General features: G+C 38.9%; 1 protein-coding gene across 1 annotated transcript in view; it reads right to left on the reverse strand.

The window, feature by feature from the left end:
• The window catches only part of COLEC12 (collectin subfamily member 12), a 94,767-nt gene that overhangs the window by 9,672 nt on the left and 65,423 nt on the right, over window positions 1-19,672 (reverse strand). Inside the window, exons 3-5 of the mRNA XM_070940989.1 lie at window positions 8,287-8,409; window positions 4,321-4,419; window positions 2,583-3,629 (exon numbers count right to left, since the gene is read on the reverse strand). Coding sequence (XP_070797090.1) covers window positions 2,583-3,629; window positions 4,321-4,419; window positions 8,287-8,409 — 1,269 coding nt within the window. The remainder of the gene's footprint in view (window positions 1-2,582; window positions 3,630-4,320; window positions 4,420-8,286; window positions 8,410-19,672) is intronic.

Genomic DNA, 19,672 nt, shown 5'->3' on the forward strand with positions numbered 1-19,672 from the left:
TTTCATTAATTATCTGGATGTGGAGATAAATGGAACACTTAAAATATCTTGTAAATGGCACATATTTCTCTGGAAGATTAAAATAAAATTCAAAATAATAGGTTAAAAATATAGGCTGAAAATAATAGGATGTAGTTTAAGAGAGAAATAATTGAAGTAAGAAATAATTAAGTAAGAGAGAAATAATTGCATTCAGGAAAAGAATTCAAATGCTGAACTACGGGATGGGAAACAGCTGGTTTACCAGTATTGGAAAAGAACTTGGAATAATAGTTTTACATTCCAACTATGAGTCAATAATATATGAATGCAGATAAGAAAATGCAATTTTAGGCTGCATCAAGTGAAGTATAGTTTTCAAATCACGGGAATTATGACTTCCTTTTCTTTCCTTTGGCAATCCCACTAGAGTATTTTGTCCAGTTCTGGGCATCACACTTTAAAAAGGATTCAAGTGAATTGGACAATCAGAGATTAGAAACCAAGTATTATAAAAGAGAGATTGAAGGAGCTAAGAATGTTTGGGCTTGATGAGAAAAGATTGAGTGGGAATATGATAGCACTCTTCAGATCAGATTACAAAGGTTTAGGATGCTAAACTATTCTCTGTTGTTCTGGAGAACCTGATACATTTTACCTGGACTGATTAAAGTCTAGGTTCTTTGGGGCCAGTCATCAGTCAATACTTCAGCAAATTGTTGTGGGGAAAATGAAATAAAAAGTGCTACATACTTGAGCTTCAAAAATAAAGGCAAAGATATAAATATATAACAAGTAAATAAATATCAGCCATTGATGATACTTTAATTTGAATTCCTGCTTTGAAAAGTGGACAGACTTGATCACCTAAATAACATTTTTCATCTATGATTCTAAGATACTTCAATGTAATCAGTAAACCAAAATGTCACATCAAACCAAACATATAATGGACCAATTTTACCTTGCAGCTATTTTTTTAAATTGAACTATTTGCGGAGTACTGTTATAAAAACTAATACAATGCAGTATTGTTCTATTTACTAGAAATTGGCATCTTAGACAATACTAATTCATTCAATTATTACATTTTGTTTTAGAAATTAGTTCCAAAAGAAGAGTCAGATAGAGGAATATGAATTTAAGAATAGCAAAAAAACCCCCAACCAGCAATAACCATACTACGTTAATAATACATTTTCACATAATCTGTATTTTAACTATCTAACAAATAGCTTGTAGTCTACACCAGTGTTTCTCAACAAGTGGTATCCAGTACCATAGTAGTTTAAGACACACATTTCCCTTCCAAAATCATTAAAAATGCAAGCGAGGAAAATAGGGCAGAGAAGGAAGACTAGAGAATTGCTAGTCTTCAACTGAAAGTATTGAGGAACCCCCAAAAGTGCTTTTTCAAGAGGCAACTGGACTTTCTATTGAGTGGGGAGGGATACAACATCATCTATCTCCAGTCTACAACACAATCCTTTCAACAGTTCCAAGAAGGCTCCACACTCATTTGAACTACTCAGGTGACCACAGAGATAAACCTCCGAGTGGCTTCAATTACTCTATAAAAAAAAGAATGCAAATGACCAGCTGTCTGCAAGGAATATATATTCTTCCATTCCCTGCCATCCAGTCAGAGTTGAAGAAGCTTCTTGGATGAGGAGCAAAACATCTTCAAAGAAAAACCAGAAAGTCCAGTTGCCTTGAAAAAGCACCTTTGGGGAAACCATGACCTGGATGACTGAAAATCTCTATAGACATATTGAGGAACCCAGCTTTTTCACAGTGTTTCTTAGAGCCCAGGATTGCAGCAGCCTCTTTGAGGACAAAATAACATTTATGCTAGTTTGTTTCCTCTCATTATTTAATTATTTTTATTTTTTTTAATTTATTTTGGCTTAAAGAAAACTTTCCAGATTGGCAAACACTGCTTCACTCCCAATGAGCTTACTCATTATCCCACCATTATAACAGGAAGTTCAACAGTATTATTGCAATGTTTAAGTCCATAAGAATACCAAAACAGGTACATATAGTAGCAGAATATTTGTAAACATATTATCGTTTTCAAAAAAAAAGATTGTGGTTCACATTTTTCAGGACCCAGGTTCTTTGATATAGGAATAAAGTAACGTGAGAACCATTGGTTTTGACCATTGTAATTCGTACTGCTTAAATGAAATGTTGATATTTGTGTAATTTTTTTCTATGCTGCTTTGAAAATGTGTCCATATTTCAACCCTTGTTCAACTGTTCTTCCATTATTATTAGATCTTCTTTAACTCTGGAACCATAACTAAATCTTATGCTATAAATTCTATAGTTAAACTTCATGTGTTTCTTTATATAATATGATATGAGAAAAGAATAACTCTAATAAACCTGCAAAGCTGACCTACTGTTTTTTCTTTCCCTTCTATTCCCTTTTCCACCAACTTTTCAGAAACTCAGGAAGTGGAGTGATGTAGTCACCTTATTTATTTTCCTACAATGCTTCTGAAATCCATAAGGAGCTGGTAATCTCAGGTATCCTAGACAATTTGAAAATCAATACCAATATCAATTTTAGAAAAGTCATCCAATACATTTCTTACCTTGCAGTATTGTGAAATTTTTAATCAGCTGACCATGTTTAGAATCTACCAGCTTCATCTCTTCCATTATTACTGATAAATTGGCTACTTCAATATCTAACCGTGTCCTCATCACATCCTGCTGCATCCTTAAAGTAGTAGCATCAAAACGAACATTAGCTAATGTGTTGTTCATAAAAATCAGCTCATCCATATGCTTACTAAGAGTATCTGTGCACGTTGTCCTGGCATCGTTGAGATTGCTGGTTAGTGTCCGTAAGTGATGAGCAGTGTAGCTAATATTACTAATAATGTTGACGATATCTGTCTCAAAACTATGAAATTTGTCTTCTTGCTGGTTAAATTTGGTAGATGTTCTGTTTTCATATTCTTTATAGTGTTCTTGGAGATCCTTCAAACTTTGTTCATTGGCTTGAGCAATAGTAGTGATATTCTCCATTTGTCCACTGAATGAGTTTAACTGACTGCTCACATCCTCAAGTGTATCATTATTAGCTTTGGTCATAACTGAATTGTTAGCTGCTAATACTTGTAAAATCTGCACTTTCTCTTTAAGCCAATCAGTATCTTTCCGTGCTTGGAGGGCAACCTGCTGAAGGTTTTGAAAGTCATTTTTGATTCTTTGGATAGCCTGACTTGTGTCATCCACCGATCTCTGCAAAGCACTGATAAGGTTTCTTTGCTGAACCTGGGTCTGGTTAAGATTATTTAGATTCAATATGACAACATTATGTGAGTGCATTTGGCTTTGCAAGCTTGTTTGAATGTTATTTGTGTCTTGTTGGAGATCACTGATGTAGCCATTGTAAGCTTGAAGAGTTTTGTTAATATTGTTGATCATGAAAGAGTTGCTGTCCAAAACGCCATTCATTTGACTTTGCCTGTCATTTAACATGCTACCAGATTCTTGTAACTTTTCCAGTGTTTCTTTGTTCTTTGTGGTTTTTTCTGAAATCTCATGAAGTTGCTGACGGAGGGCTAGGACATCAGCTTTGAAACTTGAAAGCTCTGTGTTTGTGGTCATGGCTTTCTCTTCAGTTTGATAATCTGAAAGAAGCAGGAAAGTGATAAACATTCACATTTGTTACTTAGCAGAAGAACAGTTTAACAGAGTTTACTTCATTATAAACAGGAGGATAAGCCAATACATAAACAAACTTATTTGGGGAATTGCGAATGAACATCAGTTTGCGTTGGGGAATTCTGAATTAATACAAACTAATTTCTATTTACAAGGCTGGTGGAAGGGTCACTGAAACATAGAAAATTAAAAGCATACAAAAAGCATATGAATTCCCTTTTATTGAGAGACCATCACAAAACCTAGATCAGTATCATCTGTTTTCACTCTCAGAAGCTGGCCATGGTCTCAAACAAGAAGAAATCTGTCCTGTTGTATGTTTCCAGAAGGATGAAAACTGTGTTTGCCAATATCCCAATCACCCAAGAGATTCATCTTAGCTTCAATAAACTTAACACATACTTAGATGGTTTTATAGTGAATAAATGCATAATTTGTATATGCATTTATTCAGTATGGCACTGTATAAAGTGTAAGATTCAGAATTTGAAAGTTTAAAGATGAACCATTAACAAATTAAACTAATCTTTTAGAGAATCTATTACCAGCTACTGTAAAAAAATTACTATTGGTTCCAATTTTAGTATGTTGATGACTCCTATGACAAAGGCATAATAATTTCATCATTTACTTAATCAGTTTATTCATATTAATTACCCAGTTTCTTTAAATCACTTTTCACTTCTAAAAGCTTCTCACTGCATCGTTGGCGTGAATCTTCCATGTCACCAGAAACATTGTCCATTTTTTCTACAACTAGAACAAAAGAAAACAATTTCTTAGCAGTGATCAATATTGATAAAAGACTGAAAGATGTAATCCAACAATCTATGGAATGAACATTCAGGCTCTCCATTCCCAATTATATGTTAATATATGCCTAAAGAAACCAGAGTAATTTTCCCACTGGCACCAGTACTTAAAAATAACTATAATGAGATTGTTAATGCTAATAACAATATTAGCAATAACAATATACGTTTATTATATACTTTTTTAAAAATGATGCTACCAAAATAGCATGCAACAAAATAAAACCATATAACATGGTCCATAAAAATGTTTAAAAGAAACCAAAAAAACCCCCGAACCAGACAGAAATCAAGCAATAGCAAAAGGCAATTATGCTTAAGTTAAAACTTAAACTTTATTGTTAAAACAATAAAATAAGGGATACACATTAAAGCCTATAGAAATACATGCTTATTCATACTTTTAGTGAGATACACAAAGAGGAAATCCAGAAAATTTGATCTAGGAGGACATTATAGGTTTACTCATACCACCTATATGACAGGGGCACCTGTCTCTTATGTACTTTCACTGAATCTCTTAAAAATAGAACTGATAGAAAAACCTTGAATACTTAATGTATAGGGAAAGCCCTCAAATTCTGTTATGGAAGGTGGCTGAAGGCAATGCAGATAGTCCTCGATTTATGACCATAAATGAGCCCAACATTTCTGTTGCTAAGTGAGACAGTTATTAAGTGAATTTTGCCTACTTTATGACATTTCTTGCCATAGTCGTTAGGCAAATCACTGCTGTTGTTAAGTAAATAACACGGTTGTTAAGCGAATCTGGCTTCCCCACTGACTTTGCTTGTCAGAAAGGGATCATATAACCCCGGGGACACTGCAACCGTCATAAATATGAGTCAGTTGCCAAGCATCTGAATTTTGATCATATGACCATGGGGATGCTGCAATGGTCGTAAGTGCGAAAAATGGTTATAAGTCACTTTTTTCAGTGCTGTGGTAACTTTGAACAGTCACTAAATGAACTGTTGTAAGTGGAGGACTACTTGTACCTGTATTAATGGGACTTTATTGTTTTTCAATTATTCATTAATACAAAACAAAAAATGCTAAATTCCTTGATGTCTTCCAGAAACATAGAATTGAAATCACATATAATAATATAATAATATGAATAAATACATCAATTGAAATTTGCAGTTATTCTGATGGAGGGAAATCTAATGACATGTGCTGATATTATAATAAAACTAAATGTTGCACATGAAAAGCCTGTTGAAAAATGTTTTTGCCCAGTGGATTCTGTACTTTTTGAGACTCTATGGCTAATCTTAACTGTTTTAATGTCACATTCACTGTGAAACTGTGGTGGAGCTTTTTTTTTTTCCTTTTCTTTTACTTAGTTGCAAAGTATGAGAATTATCAGGTTTGTTTGGCATTTCAGATCTCTTTAAAGCTGCTGCTGGCTGCCATCCACAATGGACACAGTGGGGCTTGGAGGCTTCCCTCTGGCCCACAGAGGAACGGGTGTTCACAGGGTACCTGGTTGCAATTGTTAGAAATATTGAATCTTACATTTGACTTAAGTCACATACAATTTTTAGAATGAAAGTACACAATACAAAGTGGTTGAATTAAAAAAAAAACCTAGACAACTGCATTTGGATGAAGAAGCGATAGAAAAAGGCAAAAAAAAAAAAATCACAACACAATAACTGTAAAGCTGTCTGTTAGGCACACTTAAAACCTCGTTGAATATAGTGCTTTTTGTTTTTATTTAATAAGACAGAATTTGGCAGTATTGTAGTTTTTGATTTATTACTGGTCTTTTACTGACTGTTCTAAGTTACACTGGACCCCCCACCCACCCAAAACGTACTTATGCCCTGGTTTTGAAATTCTGGTGGCCAGCACCGTCTCTCATAGTCTCATGACCACATTTTGGGTGCTTGAAAATCAGGCTGCAATTATGATGTTTGCAGCATACCCCAGTAATGTGACTGCCATTAACAATGTTTTTGATGACTAAATTGATTTTGAACTTAATATCAGCAGCTAGGCTGCTGGTAGCTCAGTATTGGAACAAGGACTCTTTGCCTACTATTGAAGAGTGGATATTGAAAGTAACAAACCTAGCAGAAATGGCGAAAATCTCGGCGTACTTGAAGGACCACACGCAAGAAAGATACGTATCGGAATGGAGAAGATGGATTGATTATATTCAAAATAAGTATCAGACAAGAAAATATCAAATAGCTTATGAATTAATGTTAGTATTAGAAGTATTTGGTTATCTGTAGTGGAGTTAAGGTTTCAGTGGGGTAGGTAGTACTTTGAGGATAAGTAGATTAATCTAGTTTATGTTTGATTAAATGAAATACCTTGTATTTTGCTCTGGGAAGTTGGGGGGGAGGGTGGTATGAAGGGGGGGAAAGGGTGGGGGGAACGGGGGAAATTTTTTTTTTTGTATTTCTTTTTTGTAAAACTTTTCAATAAAAAAAAAACAATGTTTTTGATGGAAACCGGCATTTACCTCCAGTTTGTGACAAAAAACCCCCACTCCCCATAGCAAACAATATGTTTGCTTATCGATTGTGGCATTCACTTTATGACCATCATGTTTGATTTATGGCTGCCATGTTCATTTTGTGACTGCTATGTTTGTTTTAAGGACTTTGCAAAAAAGAAAAAAAGTAACTTTGGGTTAGTCATGTGTTTTACGACCATCACAAATTATGACCATAATTGCTAGGCTCAGTTATGGTCGTAAGTCAAGCATTACCCATATAAACAAAAACAACAAATTTACAATCAAAAGTCAATCCAAGGTAGAAGCCAAATATTAAACAGAAAGTAACTACTGGAGAAAGAGGAATATTTTTTTTACAAAATAATCTAAGAAATTTCAGAGAGCGAACGGGTAGCAGCAGCAGCAGGAGACTCTGCTCATTCACCTGGACACTTCTGTGCATGCGCAGAAGCGTTGCACGAGCGCACACATGCACACACCCACAAGCGAACCAGTAGCGATGGATTTTGAAACCCACCCTGACACACACACACAACTTTGCAACCATTGCAAATACATGCCAGTTCCAAGCACCCAAATTTTGATCACCTATCTGTTGATATGCTTCAACAGTCAAAAATACCAAGACCTATCATAAATTCCTTTTTCGGTGTCATTTCAAGGAGTAGCTAATAAAATAGTTAAATTGAGGACTATCTGTAATATGGAGAGTACCTGCCAGTATTGGCATTTTGGCCAGAATGCAAACCTTGCTTTTCCATATTTTTTTCAAACTGGGATCTCTAATAAAGAAAAGTAACATGCTGTTTACCTGTATTTCAACAGATAGGTAATATATGCAGAGTATTGACACATTCAGATTTCCCATTACTATTGATGTTTAAATATTATCCATGTTGTGTGTGTATCCATCCAGTCCTTAAACTGAAATCAATGAATAAGCTACCATATGTTTGAAGTACAGTCAGTGAAATTTAACTGAAATACTGAGCTTTTGTTATATACCCGTTTTCTAAATACAAAAACATTGTGAAAGACTGATGTATGAAATAGATTGATGGAAAAGAGCAACTATCTGTGTTTCTCCTAAACTTTAAGAGTTGCTTACATTTTTATAATTTAACAATCTGAGATTACCGTAGTAATCTTACCCTATTTAAGTAATTATTTAGGATGACGAATTAACTGATAGTCTAGCATGGAAAATAATGATTACAATTTGCTTTCATCTGTGATATATTCTGAAATCACACTGATTTAATTAATCAATTACTTTTTTGTGGTCAATTTTTCTTGGACACAGTACACAGCTACTGTTATAGATATGGAACTTACCTTTGTATCCCAAGACCGCTACTGTTATTGCTAGCAAGGCACATAATATATACAAAAGTATGATAGAAAATTTCAGTGCCCAGTTACTTTTACACTTGGTGCATTGTGTTCCTTCTTGAATACCTACAAAATAAAATTAAGAAATATAATTAAATTAAATTATATTTAATTAGTTAATATGAAGATCTTTATTTGCAAGCCTGCATAACGCTAAAACTAAATGTGGTTTATCGATAACCCATAATCAGTTAATTTATTGGTTTGATAAGAGACAGTCATGCATTATATTCAATGTAAATTCAACCAGTTAATTGATCAGTCTATCTATCTATTGATAAACAAATATAGGTATTCATACATAATGTCCAATATATAAATTGCAAACACATAATTTTATTTATATTTTATGTTTCTAGACTACCCATCTCCCTCAAATATGGACCATGTGTGAGTTTATAGCAGAATTCCTGAATGATATAGTCACATATTCTTTTGCATACCAAAAGTTATTCCTCCTAAAAAGGTATGGTAAATTACTATTCTTTACACTGTTTTTAAAATATTGAGGTTCCCAAATGAATGAATACCACACGTACTTTTTTTAATCTTATGAATAACAGTTTTGATTCAAGCAACTAGAAATAAGAAACATGCATGGGTTTACCTAGAATTGTAATTTTCAGAAAAGTTTCTGTTCTACTTAAAACATTCAAACTATAAGTTAACTACTTACCTGACAGTTAAAAGAAATACAGAATTAACCAACCAAAAACATTAGTATTGGACTCTAGAATTGAATATATGCTAATTTGGCTGAATTAGGAGCAAACAATAGTAACAACAAAAATAAAAGACAACTGTAAGAAGGACACTTTGTGCCCTGTTGCAATTTATTTGTCCTTTTTATGGTCACATATTGTCTCATTTCTGTTGTTACTTTTGTTTGCTCCTATTAAAATGAAATATGTCAGTCCTGAATCATCTCTGCAAATGTAAATAAAATGAATGGAATGTAAGTGAAACTGGAGTGGGCTTTAGTCTCTGACTACTTTTGTTAGGAGGCAAAAGCTGTACAGTGAATTTCCCAATATTCGTTAGCAGATCAAAAATCCATAAGACTATTCTGTACTCTTGAAGTGATCGTATTCTAAATTATGCAAAACCAAGTTTAAGCTTAATCGGACTTTTATCTGTTCACATTGGTTTGGTTTGGGTCCTTCCTTATGTAATCTGAGCAGCCAGCTTTAATGATGGGCTGCTTCCAATCCTTTGTCACCAGTTGAACATACCAGAGTGTCCGGGTCATTTCCGGATGCTGCACATTTCTCCCTGCTGACTTAAACAACCCTTAATAAATATCAGATGGGATACAATGAGTCTTCTTTCACTAGACACACTTTTCAGTTTCCTGGCTTATTATAATGCAAGATCTGTTTTTTCTTTGTCCCTGTTGGGAAGACATCTGGCTAAACAGACCAAAGCTTAGTACAAAGGGTGTATCCAGCTGATACACATGTTTTGGGGGACCCCCTTTCTCCAGGAGCCAAGATGGTCACAAAAAAACAAGCTCGAAAGACATCCTCCTGTTACTAGCCTTTGTAGTATTTGTTTTTCTTGGATTACATTCCAGTGACTGGGGACTTTGTTCTCAAATGGGGGTCTCCATCTGCAGATTTTTTGGGGGGAGGGAGACTGCAAATAAACAATTTTACTACTAAGGAATGAAAAAAAATTTTTTAGTAAGACTTATCAGTAATTCCATAGGATTGAATGTAATCCTATGTCTTTTTTTCTTACTGAATAATTGCTTAGAATTTTCCACCAAGCTATTTCTTTATTATCTTGGGTGAAAAATCTGCTCCACTTTTCCATAAAATAAAAATTGAAGTAAAATTATCCAAAGTACTTTTGAAATGGGACCCATATAGTCACCTATCTTACTAGAAGTTATTTGAGGCAGCATACAACAATTAAATAAAACAATATAAATACAATAATAAAAACATTCATTATAAAAATAGGCAATCTTTATTAAAAATTAAAATATAATTAAAAATTTAAAGTATATACAAATGGGGAGATATATCACAACCATGTGTTAATCATATTAGGGGAGTCACCATAAAATGTCACCAGTTTCCGTCGACTCCCAAATTTGGAGGTATAACCAGGTCTTGAGACGCTTCCCAAACATTAACAGAAGTGTGTGTGTAGAATATTTCTCAAAATGGGTGCCACGGCAGAGGAAGCCTACTTTCTGGGACCCATCAAATGTTAAGTTCCTCAAAGATAATACCCAAAGCATGTTCTTGTGACAGATCTAATGGGATGGGTTGATGTAATCAGGGAGATGCGCTCCCTCACATCCTGGTCCTATGCCATGAAAGGCTTTAAAGGTAAAAATCAGTACTTTGAATTGGACCAGAAGCAAATTGGCAGCCAATGCAGCTTTTGTAGGAGGTGTGTGACATGTGCTGTTCTGGGGGTACACATAACTGCCTTTGCCACTGCATTCTGCATCAGTTGAAGCTTCCAGATATTATGCAAGACCAAGTCCTGTGGAAAAATCAGGTGGAACAACAGCTGATGACTTCTTTCTATCGGTCTATAATAGAAAGTGTCCTCACATACTGTATGACACTATAGTAATGTGGAAATTGGGATCGTAGAAAACACCCAGGAGCATAGAAGAGTCCAAAGGCAGATGCATGAATAAATGTGATAAATGTATTTATTCATATAACAAAACATATTAACTATATACAAAGGCTGTCTTAATATCCATTAGGGTAGGGGGCACACAGCGTGTGTGACTACCCCTATCAAAGATCATGTCTCATGGAGAACAAACGTAAAAGAGAGCATGGTGGAAAGGTTAGAGGGGGTTTTATACTCAGTGTAAGCCCCTCCTCTCCACATAGGGGTGGGGGCACTTCCTGCCTCCACTAGTGTCTGTATGATATATGTGCCAATGGCTTGCAAATACTTGACAGTTCCCCTCCTTGCGAGCCAATGGCATGCAAACATACAAATGCAATGCACAACAAATTTTACCCTGTGAGACATAACTTTTTACACAGATCTTTGTGCCTATCTGCTGGTAGAGGTTTTGTGAAAATATCAGCTGTTTGATATTTGGTCTGACAATGTGATAAAGATATAAACCCCATCTCTACTAGTTGCCTAACATTTTGATAGCGGATATCAATATGTCTGGACCTTTTTCCCACCGCATAGGCTTTGGCAATGCCTATGGCCCCGGTGTTGTCTTCTATAATTTGGATGGGCAAAGTCGGTGGTGTCCAGATGCTAGAAATTAAGGCATCAAACCATATCAGATCGTTCCCTGCCTCTGATAAGCATGCATATTCGGCCTCAGCGGTGGAGCACGAAACAAATTTCTGTTGCCCCACATGCCAATGGATGGGTGCCTCATTTAATAGTACCAAGAAGCCCGAAGTACTCCTACGTGTCTTGGTATCTCCGGCCCAGTCCGCATCTGCGAAGCATTTTAATTGGGCCTTGTCTCTATTCTCAGGTTCCAAGCGAAGCACGTAATCTGCTGTGGTCTTGAGATACCTTAATAGCTTTTTAATGGCTAACCAGTGGAACTGGGTAGGATGTTCCACTTGTCTAGATAGCAGGTTTACGGCCAGGGCAATATCTGGACGGCTCCAGTTACTTATATATAGTAATGAGCCAATCACTGACCTAAATAGAGTATTATTTTGGAACTCTGGGCTATCCTTGTGTGCCAATCCATAATAGTCGGTCTGCATTGGGATAGCCGTTGGCTTGCTATCTTCCATTTTACATTTCACCAAGAGTTCCTCTATCTTTTCCTTTTGGGAGAGAGCAAAACCTTTTGGTGTAGTGATGATTTGTACGCCTAGGTACTTGTCCACATATCCTAAAGACTTTAGAGTGAACTTTTTTTGTAGGGTCCTGGCAAATATAATACTTCCCCCCTTGTCAGGCCCTATATATAAAAGATCATCGACATACACTAGGACTTTCTCCAGCCCCCCTTTGGTATCCCTTGTGAAGGTACATTTATCAGCTGGAGATGGATGGAAACCCAGTGATTTGAGAGTTTTAGTCAGGCATTTGTACCACAGTCTGCCTGATTGTTTGAGGCCGTACAAACTTTTCTTCAGAAGCCAGGTGTGGCCTTCCTGCCGTTGAAAACCGGGGGCACCTCTGACGTAAATTTCTTGTTTTAGATGTGCGTGTAAATAAGCAGTTTGCACATCAAATTGAAAAATGTGTTCCCCATGTGCTGCTGCGGTGACCAAAGCAGCCCTCACACTTTCCGCTCTCACGGTGGGGGAGTATGTTTCATCAAAGTCCTGCAAGTAGCGCTGTGCGTAGCCTTGTGCTACCAGCCGGGCCTTATAGAGGAGTTTGTTGTTGGGCATTGGCTTGACCTTGTAGACCCAACGGGTGCCAATTGCTTTCCTCTTTTTGGGGACTTCCATGGGGATGAAGACTTTCAATTTTTTGAGACTGTCCATTTCCCGCTCCATTGCCACCCTCCACCTGCGCTGTTCTTCCTCGGGAAGCTGAAGGACATCTGAGTACGTTTTAGGGGCCATGGTAACGCTGTTGACCGAGGCAACACAGCCAATGTCCAATCTTTTGGGTGGCACCCCTTTATTGGAGCGTTTTGATCGTCTGGGAAATTGCCACTCACCATCATCATTGTCATCCGGAGCATCGGTGTCAGAATTGGAGCTGCCGGAAGTATCTTTCCAATCAAAATGGGGCGGGCCTCTGTCCCAGGCGCTGCGAAGATATGGTCGTTTAGGTGAGGCAGGAGGTGTGAAGTCACCCAGGGATTCCTTGTCTGAATCGTCAGAGTCAGGTAGGGATTCATCACCATCTGGATCTTCGCTGGTCAGTTGCTTGGAGTTTGTTGGTTCATCCTCTTCAGGTGGTGCTGCTTGTTCAGTGTCGCTTCTAATAGGGGAATAACCGGGTTCATTGGAATGAATTTTTGACCAATTTGACCCCTCCTCAAAGGAAGCTGATCTAGAGACAATGACAAGGTTATTTTTGTCTACAAACCTAGAGGCCTTGCTGCCGGTTGCATAACCTATAAATCTGAGCCTCCTTGATGCTTTGCCCCCCTTTCTTCTGAGGTGCTTGGGAATATGGACCCAGGCATAGGAACCAAAAATTCTCAAGTGTGAGAGACTAGGTTTCCTTCCATGGACCAGGAAGTATGGGGTTTGGTTAATGGCACTACTCCACGTCCTGTTGACTAGATAATTAGCCATTTTGACCGCTTCTGCCCAAAAAACTTGGCTCATGTCAGCATCTGCAAGTAGGCAGTTCATGACATTCTGCAGCACTCCATTTCTCCTTTCTGAAATACCATTCTCGGACGGAGTTCGAGGGGATGATTTAAAATGGAGGATGCCTCTCTCCTTCATCCACTTTTCGAAAATCTTGGATGTAAACTCAGTCCCCCTATCACTCTGCACCTGAGCGATGCACACCTTGTGTTGCGTTTGGATCTGGTTGTAAAGATATTTGAAGTTGGTAAAGACTTCAGTTTTGTCCTTTAAAATAAATACATGGCCATAACGAGAGTAATCATCTACTACTGTTAAAAAATAACACCCCCTACCAAGGGAGGGTCTAAAAGGACCAACCAAATCCATGTGTACCAGCTGATAAGGGTACCTTGCACGACGGGAAGAGACCTTAGGTATAGCAGCAGTTTTAGATTTTGCTGCCTTACAGATGGCACATTCCAAATAGGTATTACAATTCTTTATCTTAAGCCCATCAGAAAAATCTTGCATTTTCTTAATAACCGGGAAGCTGGCATGGCCGAGCCTGCGGTGTAATATATGAGCACAATCCAAATGTAAAGGTTTACCCATGCATACTTTGTCAACCTTATGTATCTTACCATTACAAGCTTTGGTCTGTTCAGTAATGAGAGTAGGCACTGGATTAATGGTCACCTTAGAGTTCCTCAGGATTGGCTGAGGAGTTGTGACCTTAATGGGCTCAGCCTTAATGGCTTTGGATGTCCTAGGAGCTGGTTTAAAAGCTTCATTGGTTTTAGGTCCAGGGTCCTTGAGTTTCGACAACCTGGGGGCTGGCACAGAAGCTTTCTGCTCTATCTGGGCGTTAGCTCCCTGAGCCCTCTTGTTAGGTTTCTTGTGCCTTTTGACCTGTGCTTTTGGGGAAAAATAAGGCAAATTGTTGATTTTTACAATTTCGCCAACAACACTCCCATTTTCGGAAACATAACCTCCACCCTTCTCAAAAACCAGTTTTACATTTTTATCCTCAGTCAATTTTAAGATGCTTAAAAGGTTGTTCTTGATTGAGGGAACATACAGTGCCCCTGTGACATCTCCTATACCAGGCACATTGATCACGCCTTCCCCAGTTACCTCTGCCTTGTCCCCAGTGGCAACTTTTACTGAGGACTTGAGTGGGTGTAAAACCTTAAATCATTGCTTCGTGTTGGCTATATGCGTTGATGCACCTGAATCAAGAAGCCACAGCCCCTCAGCATCCTTTACCTGGGAGGTGTGATTGTCACTAGTGACACTACAGTATTGGTATCCTTTATGACCACCTCCCCCTCTTCCACGGCCTCTTTTATTTTTACTGTGCTTAAGTCCAGCCGTGTTGGCCCTAGAGCGAGGGCACTCCCTTTTAAAGTGACCTTGTATACCACAGTCAAAGCAGGTGGGAAGGGTATTAATCCTTTCACTTGTGTCCTGGCGCCTCCTCTGAGGCCTAGGCCTGTGATATGCCTCCTTCATTTCTTGTTGTTCCTCATCTCTGCGTCTTAAATCTTCCTCAATAAAGCGGCCAGAAAAGTATTCTATATTTCTTTGTTCCCTAGAAACCCCTTCTAGAGAAATAATAAAGGGACTCCAGGATTTGTCTAGGGAGTTCAACATCACACTAATTAAAGTGGATTCAGAAACAGGCTCCCCCCTCTGTATAAGCTCATCCCTCATGGCTTTAAGCGTTGCCAAATGTTCCCCCATTTTGACACCAGGTCTGAGTTTATAGTTGTGGAACATTCTTGACAATCTGCTGGTTGCAGCCATATTGTCACTATGGAACAAATTATATAGGGCAGTCCAAACTTCCTGAGCTGTGAGGCCATCTGAAAGACTGGCATACAGAGCTGTGTCTATAGAACTTAACAGGGTTGTGTAAGCTCTTTTATGCAGGAACTCAATTTCAGGGCTCCAAGGTAAAGGGGGTGGTCTTTTGATCATGTCCAGAGTATTTTCTCTTAAGAGAATTATCTGAATCTCTTTACACCATTTTTTAAAATTCTGACCACTTAAATGTAATTTTTCAAAATTATTTGGCAAAGTTACAAAATTATTGCCATTAAACTGCATGGGGAGTTGTTCAAATGGCTGAAAAAATCCTGATGTGAATGGCATTGGGATCCCTAAGCCTGGGATCGATTGCTTAGGTCTGGCTCCTTTTTGTAGTCCTTCTGTAGTTTGAAGCAACTGGGCACGTGCAGGAAATGGAGCATGCTCCAAAGCCTTTTCTTGTTGGAGCTCCGATCTCCCTCTCTGAGCTCTGAAGTCAGGTCTGGCTGGAGCCTCAGAATAGGCCCGGACATCAGCGATGTGGCGGGGAAGCCTTGGAGGAGTGGGAAGAAGGCCTGGAGATCTTTCTGGAGACTGGAGGCCCATCAGATGAGGTCCATGGGCTGGGTAGGCCTGGAAATGTCTCTGGATCTCCTCTTCTCCATCAGAGGAGCAGGATTGCAGCTCCGGGTCATCCCAGCAGGGCCGGAAAGGTGTGGAGGCCTCAGCCTGGGCCTCCCTGGAGCATTCAGTGAATGGTGAGCGCCTCTGCAGTGGGGGGTGGGAGGCTGCAGGTCCATCTGGGTTCCTCCGGGGGTGGGAGGTTGGGTTTGGGGCCCTCCTTGAGTGGGCAGCTGGGTCTGGGGCCTCGGGGGGGCCAGTGGGTGGTTGCTCCATTAGTTGCAGGGCAGCGACCAGGGCCTCTATGGCCTCTTTGATGTTTGCCATGGCAGGCGGGGCCTGGCAAGGGCCTTGTGGGCTCGGAGTGGTCCTCTGGGCCGCTGGAAGGCTGAACTGACTGGCTGGCGTTGTAGGCCTGGGCTGTGGAGCTGGGGAGGGCCTGGCTCGTGGTTCTGGCAAAGTGCCCAGGGGAGCAGCCATCTTGGAGGAAGTGGCCTCCGGAAGTGGCCTGGCGGCCATTTTGTTTGGCGGGAAACTGGGTGGGGGGGCAGTCTCTCTGGCGGCAGGCGCCATCTTGGAGAGATCAGGCAGGGGAGTCCTTACCGGGATGGCAGGCATCTCTGGTGCTGCCTCCTCAGGCCTCTTTCTGGCTGCTGCCCTTGTCTTCAGGAGGCAGGCGAGCGCTGCTCTGCACTCCTCTTCTGACATCTCAGCCACTTGCCTGTCCAGGCTTTCATCTGGTCCTTCTGCCCCCTCTTCGTCAGTGCTGAAGAAGCCTTCTCCAGCATCGCTTGGCTCGGCCCCTGGGATCTCTTGCTGCATCTGGGTGGCCTCTGGCTGCCAGGGTGTAGCTGGATGGAAACCCCCTTCAATGTTTTCCATCGTTGATTCAGTCTGGGGCTGCTGTGAAGTTCTCCTCCGTTGAAGGCCTCTGGTCACAACAGGGGAGCTTCTCTCACAGGTTATTTTGGAGGGCATCTCGCCTTTTCAACAGCTCCTGGAATGGAGTTCTGCTACCATTCCCTCTGCTACCATTCTGTGGAAATTGGGATCGTAGAAAACACCCAGGAGCATAGAAGAGTCCAAAGGCAGATGCATGAATAAATGTGATAAATGTATTTATTCATATAACAAAACATATTAACTATATACAAAGGCTGTCTTAATATCCATTAGGGTAGGGGGCACACAGCGTGTGTGACTACCCCTATCAAAGATCATGTCTCATGGAGAACAAACGTAAAAGAGAGCATGGTGGAAAGGTTAGAGGGGGTTTTATACTCAGTGTAAGCCCCTCCTCTCCACATAGGGGTGGGGGCACTTCCTGCCTCCACTAGTGTCTGTATGATATATGTGCCAATGGCTTGCAAATACTTGACAAGTAAGCTTGTCTAATAGCTGCAGACAGGAAGGCACTACAGAGTGATCAATTTGGCACAAGAAACCATTGGTTGCCACTAGATGACATCGCCAGGTCTCGCTGTTTCAGCAGAGTAAGGAAGATATTTAGGGATGATTCACACCTTGGTCAGTGTCTCTTCGCACTTCTACTATCGGGCAGAAGATATCGAAGTATAGCCAGCCGGACAAACAGGTTTAAAAACATCTACCCACGGGCTGTCAGATTCTTAAACACAATCACGGAAACATATGACTAGTCTTTTTTCCCAATTGTATAGGGATTATTCTTTATACTATTTATGTTGTTTTGTATTTTCTGTTATGGGTTGCACCAGAGAGGTGAAACCAATTTTGTTATATACAGTATATGATGTACAACGACAGTAAAGGCTATAAAGACCCAAATCTAAGAAGTCAGTCTGGCCTTTCCTTTATCAAGGTTGGAAAAGATCATGTCAAGCAAAACACTCACACAGATTTAAAAATAAACTATAAAACTGAAATAAATAAAATTCTCTTTAGTAGGCAGTGATGCATGCAGCATCAGTTAAATCCAAGAATGATAGCATCTGTAATTAATAAAACTGTTCCATTATCTCTTATCTATTATTTTTTCCACAAAGTAAAATATCTTTTTCTCCTTTATTGGAAAGCTGTAGGTGTGTGATACAGAGCTGCTAATCACAATTTAACTATATGAAACTGTTTAAATTATGCTTAAATTTCCTATAAAATGTGAATTATCCAATCCATTATAATAAATAGCAACAAATCATTGTAAGTATCTATACTACATAAGAATATTTTAGAGTTATTATAAAATAAACAAATTAGAGTGTTTTCCTAATTTTGGACATGCAAAGAAACACGGCTTTAAGCACAGATGACACCACTAGATGTCAGCCATGAACACTAAAATAAAATGGCTGAAAATCTTGTAATTGTTGGCCAGAAAGTGGCCAACAATTACAAGTTTTTTGTGTTGCATGAGATCCTCTGAGATTGCAGTAGTTTAATTTTTTTCACTTTTTAAATTAGCACCCATTACATCATAACAAACTTTTATTATGATCAAAGACCAGCATAAACCCATATGAGGCAGGGGTGAAATGTTCTCGGTTTGGACCGGATTGCCTGATCCAGTAGCGATGCCCCCCCCCATGCCCAGCTGAGCCGCGCGATCATTAAAGGCTTTTTTTTTAATTTTTAAAAGCATTTTTTTCAGCTGAGTCCCTAACGATCACAGCTGAGCAACGCGCCACAGCTGATCACTGATCACCCCCCCGCGCACTGTTCTCTTACCACATGCCTCCTTTTGGCATGCACTCCGTGTGCACACCTCACATTTGGTGCATGGTGCGCACTGCACATGCGCAGCCAGCAAACCGGTAGTAAACCGGTTCAGATTTCACCACTGATATGAGGCAAAATAATGCATTGCTGTCCATTACCTAAAAAGCTTGATAATTTCTGCTAAGAATTAAATTTCAGGCTGCAATAAATTCAAATATTTATCTTTGAAACAACTTTGAAATAATGCTTCTACTGAACATCTATGATATTTTAAAGACATTATTTTCACCAACTCATAAACCCCTTAAATACCTTGCAGCCTTAATTTTTAAAGTAATCCATTCCTTCCTGCACCTATTGTAATTTTCCAAATTAAATGAGGCTCTATTCAAAGTTTAAAAAAAGATAGAAGATTTCACTTAAAAGCATTCACAGTAGTATTGAGCTGTGATGTGGTAGACAGAGGAACTTTCAGATGAGATCATCATCATGAAATATGAAGTCATATGTTATCTGAAAATCTGAGAAAGACAGAGAGAAATCTTTTATGAAATTGTCTACAGTTTAGAGCATGAAGAGTAGACTTTCTATTTTGTAGAGATTCTGCTAAAGCCAGAGGGAAAAAAACCACACACTACTAAGAACTCCTTAGCAAAAAGTTAACTACTGTAGAACCTTCCTGGAGTTGGGCAGTTAATAACTGTGAATGAATGAATGAATGAATGAATGAATGAATGAATGAATGAATTTCCTGCACAGCATAGCCATCTAGCTTTCTGAATTTCTATAGGATATGTGAAAGTATTAGTTCAATTTTTCCCTTCAAAGAAAAGAGAAATATCTCTCACAGAATTGTGAAGTCATCAGTTACATATCTTCATTAATCCCTTCTTTAGTATCAGACATAATAAAGAATCCACAAAGGCCTCCATTATTCTCAACAAAGGGTTTCAACAAAGGAAATATTTTTGATTGCGTGCAAT

Source organism: Pituophis catenifer, unplaced genomic scaffold (assembly GCF_029215685.1).
Source record: "Pituophis catenifer annectens isolate HBS135680 unplaced genomic scaffold, rPitCat1.0.hap2 SCAF_3, whole genome shotgun sequence".
Lineage (NCBI taxonomy): Eukaryota > Metazoa > Chordata > Lepidosauria > Squamata > Colubridae > Pituophis > Pituophis catenifer.